This window comes from Bison bison, unplaced genomic scaffold (genome assembly GCF_000754665.1).
Source record: "Bison bison bison isolate TAMUID 2011002044 unplaced genomic scaffold, Bison_UMD1.0 scf7180017864093, whole genome shotgun sequence".
NCBI classification, from domain to species: Eukaryota; Metazoa; Chordata; class Mammalia; order Artiodactyla; family Bovidae; genus Bison; species Bison bison.
In genome coordinates this window covers 1991735-1995440 of record NW_011494665.1, presented here as the reverse complement: position 1 = coordinate 1995440, position 3706 = coordinate 1991735, and the positions used below count along the sequence as shown (strand labels likewise).

General features: G+C 55.2%; 1 protein-coding gene across 4 annotated transcripts in view; it reads left to right on the top strand.

The window, feature by feature from the left end:
- EFNA4 (ephrin-A4) overlaps positions 1-3628 on the top strand; it is a 4441-nt gene extending 813 nt beyond the window's left edge. Inside the window, exons 2-4 of one of the 4 annotated variants that reach the window (XM_010838306.1) lie at positions 1816-2111; positions 2502-2567; positions 2945-3628. In XM_010838306.1, coding sequence (XP_010836608.1) covers positions 1816-2111; positions 2502-2567; positions 2945-3081 — 499 coding nt within the window. In that variant the 3' untranslated portion in view covers positions 3082-3628. Of the gene's footprint in view, positions 1-1815; positions 2112-2498; positions 2568-2944 lie in introns of all 4 variants that reach the window. The other 3 variants (XM_010838305.1, XM_010838308.1, XM_010838307.1) reach the window with 3 other exon arrangements.
- Positions 3629-3706: the final 78 nt, after the last annotated feature.

The window sequence follows — 3706 nt, the reverse complement described above, 5'->3', positions numbered from 1 at the left end:
TTGGGGATCCCCAGCGTTCCTCCGGCCGAAGCTTGGGCGAGCGGACTTGCGGAGCGCCGGAGGGGGGGTGGTTACTCTTGTGAAAGAGGGTTACTCTCCTGCTCGCTTGGCCTCCTCTTTGGCGCTTGGTCTTTCTCCTGAGCTCATTCTAGAACGCTTTCATCTCAGTCATTATTAGCCCTTCTATTTCTGTGCAGTCTCGGCCCTGCCCTTGTAGAGTTAAATCACCTTTAGGCAAGTCATCTGACCTCCCTAACCTCAGTTATCTCATCTGTAAAATGGGGTAATAATGACTAGTACCCTGGGAAGTCAGGTAGACTGAGGTCATGTGTGTCCAAGAGGTAAAGGCTGTACAGATATGAACGACTATTTTCTGTTTCCTGATCTGCCTGCCTTGGAACCTGTATGTATTTTCCCTGTTTCCATGCTCCTCCCCAATTTTCCTTGCCTCTCTCTTTCTCCATGTTTTCCCTTCTGATTTTCTACTTAAAACAATCTGTGACTGTTCGTTTGTTCACTCACTAACATTTATTAAGCGTGTACCGTGTGCCCGGACTTGTGCTAGGCCGCTGGGGGTTAGAAATAAGACCTAGGCTCTGCCCTCTGGGATCCTGAAGGATCCCTGGGTGAGCAGGCTTCAGAACAGGTCATTACAATACCAATGCTGTATGGTGAGAGCTGTTGTTGTCTTCCACCTCTGAATTCCTCTCTGTGTTCCAGACCACTGCCTCTGAATGACTTGGAAGATTGGTTAAAAATTCAGGTTTCTACCCCCTAACCCTGAGGTTTCTGACTCATTCATTCTATTCCCAAATATTTATTAAGCATTTTCCTTGTGCCTGACACTTTTCCAGGCACTAGGGATGCCGCGGAACTAAACAAAGGCCCAGCTTGTGTTCCAGCGGGTCTGAGCTGAGCCCAGGAATCTGCAGGAATCTGCATTCCTAATCACAACTCCAGATGCAGGTGGTCTTGAGACCACCCATTGAGAGAGAGTTGGGGGCCTTTCATAAGTCAAGTTGGGCTCTGTGTATGATGAGCATGGGGGTGGGAGTAGTTCATGCTTTACTTGATTCGGGAGGGGTTGACGTGTCCTAGGTCCTCCCACCCATACTGGCTCCCCCGGCGTCTCCCAAGAGGTGGAAGGGAGTCCTGAGGAGGCCAAAGATTGGGAGATATGTGGAGGGGGCTCCAAGTCTGGCACTTTGTTGTCCTGGCAAAAAAAGGAGGGGGAGGGGAGGTTCTCACCATCCACTCTTTTTCTTTCTTACTATGGCATTCTTTCAGCATCGAATTGACATCTTAAAAAGGCAGCCTTCCTCTTTGTGAATCAGTTAAAGAGGATACTGTTCCCAGACTCCATCTCTAGTCTGTGACTGCACTGTGGGCCCAGATCTGTGCCCTTTGCCTCTGTGCCCCAGCTTCTTCACAGCAGCCATCCACCTAACATTTGTCAAGCACAGGCACTACACCAAGGCCTTGTGTTGGGCATTAGAGCTAGAGAGGGGTGGCAGCTCCCACCCAAAAGCTAGGGTGTGGGAGTGCCTTCTCACATTTGAGCCATGTGGTTATAGGCCCTGCAGTCCCTTAACCTCTCGGAAACTGTGCATCCGTTACCTCATCCGTTTCTTGCACTCTCTTTGTCTCTCAAGAGTTGTCAGTCTGGGGAACTCAAACACCTTCCCAAGCTGCTCCCGCTCCAGTGGGTGGGGGACTGGCTGGCAGGGACCATTGGGAAGGGGTATCTCTGACCCTCGTGCCCCCAGTGTGCTATGCCAAGGAGCCCCTCTGCCCTCATCTACCTTGTGCCTGCAGGCTGCTTCGAGGAGACGCCGTGGTGGAGCTGGGCTTCAAGGATTACCTAGACATCATCTGCCCACACTATGAGAGTCCAGGGCCCCCTGAGGGCCCCGAGACATTCGCATTATACGTAGTGGACTGGGCGGGCTACAAGGCCTGCCGGGCTGAGGGGCCGAGTGCCTTCAAGCGCTGGGAGTGCTCCCGCCCCTTCGCTCCCTTTGGCCCTGTTCGATTTCCAGAGAAGATTCAGCGCTTCACACCCTTCTCCCTTGGCATGGAGTTCTTGCCCGGAGAGACCTACTACTACATCTGTGAGTGAGGATGGGCACCCTGGCCACCTCCTGGGGAAGGCAGGGAGGGGAGTGGGGCTACCTGCCATTGCCAGCAGTCAAGGCAGAGAGCCTGAGGGGTGGGGAAAGGAGAGGAAGGAAGGCCAGGCCTCGGAGTGGGGAGCGGGCAAGGGTCCAGGACATGGTAGGGGGACATCTAGAGTGAGCTGATAAAGAGACGGGGCAAGGAAAAGGAGCCGGGAAAGGCGACATGAGGAGGGACACGGTGGGCACCTAGATGTAGCCCCAAAATAAGGAAAAGCTTTCCAGGGAATTGGAGAGGGGAGAAGTTGGGAGGGTTTTAAAGTGACTCTGAAGCATCCAAACTAGCCCATGCTAACTTCTTCCTCCCAATTTCCCACCACCCAGCAGTGCCAACTCCGGGGAGTCCTGGCCAGTGCTTGAGGCTCCAGGTGTCTATCTGCTGCAAGGAGGACAGTGAGTGGGTTGGGGCAGGGGAGCAACCCTTCTGGCTAGTGTTGGCCCTTGGGAATGGGGGGAGCAGGGGGAAGAATCTGGGACCATTAGACTCTGGGGGGCCTCTTCTTCCCCCTTTAGCCTGTGGGAGCCCCCGCTGCACAGTGGGAATGGCATCTCCAGGGGCAAGGCCCTCCGAGGCCTTCACTGAACTGGTAGCCTCTAATGGCACCTGGGAGGAGACCTGCAGGTCGGGGCTTAGAGGTGGCAGATTATGGGAGGGATTGGCTAGTTTGGGAGACCCTGAAGAAAGGGGTGGGAGTGCCCAACTAACGGGCAGAGCAAGAAGGAGGCTGTGGAAGCAGGAGGACCCATCAGTGCTACCCCTCCCCTCACAGAACCTGAGTCAGCCCATCCTGTCGGGAGCCATGGAGAGAGTGGCACGTCAGGGTGGCAAGGAGGGGCCGCTCCCACTCCCCTCTGTCTCTTGCTGCTGCTGCTGTTCCCAATTCTGCGACTCCTGAGAGTTCTCTGAGCCAAGCGGACCCTTCCTGGCACCCTCAGGAACCAGGGCCCTCCCAAGACTCCTTGGAGAGGGGCCCCTGCCCCCTACCTGAGCTGGGAGTGCCAAGCCAGACAGACAAGATGGAAGAGTGATCTGAGGTGACCCTTCCAGGTATTGGCCTCCTCATCACAGGCTGAAGAGGAGCCACAGGGGAGCAGCAGACAGCCCTGGGCACCTTGGGGCAGAGGCAACACAAACATAAGGTCTCCATCAGCGGCTTTGATGCTCAAATCCCTGCCCTCAGGAAGGCTGGGACTTGATGGGATGGCATCCTGGAGCCTGCTGGGGGCCAAGGCGAAGACCTGGGGACAGGCGGATTGCTGGACCAGGTCAGGCAAGAAGCCCAGGCCTGCCATCTGTCCCCGGTGCCCTGTGGGCCTCTTCCCTGGGGCAGCACCTCACCTCCCCAGAGGATCACTCACTTGTCTTCTGTGAAGACGGACTTACCATGAGGTTGAATTTCATGCCAGTTTGTATTTTTGTAAGTGTCTGGACTTCAATAAACCAACTACCCATCTTTTTGTTGCTTTTTGCAACCTACTGCCCTCTGCCCTCTAGCTCCTTGCCTGACACTGGGCCCCGGAGGTGGGGGGGT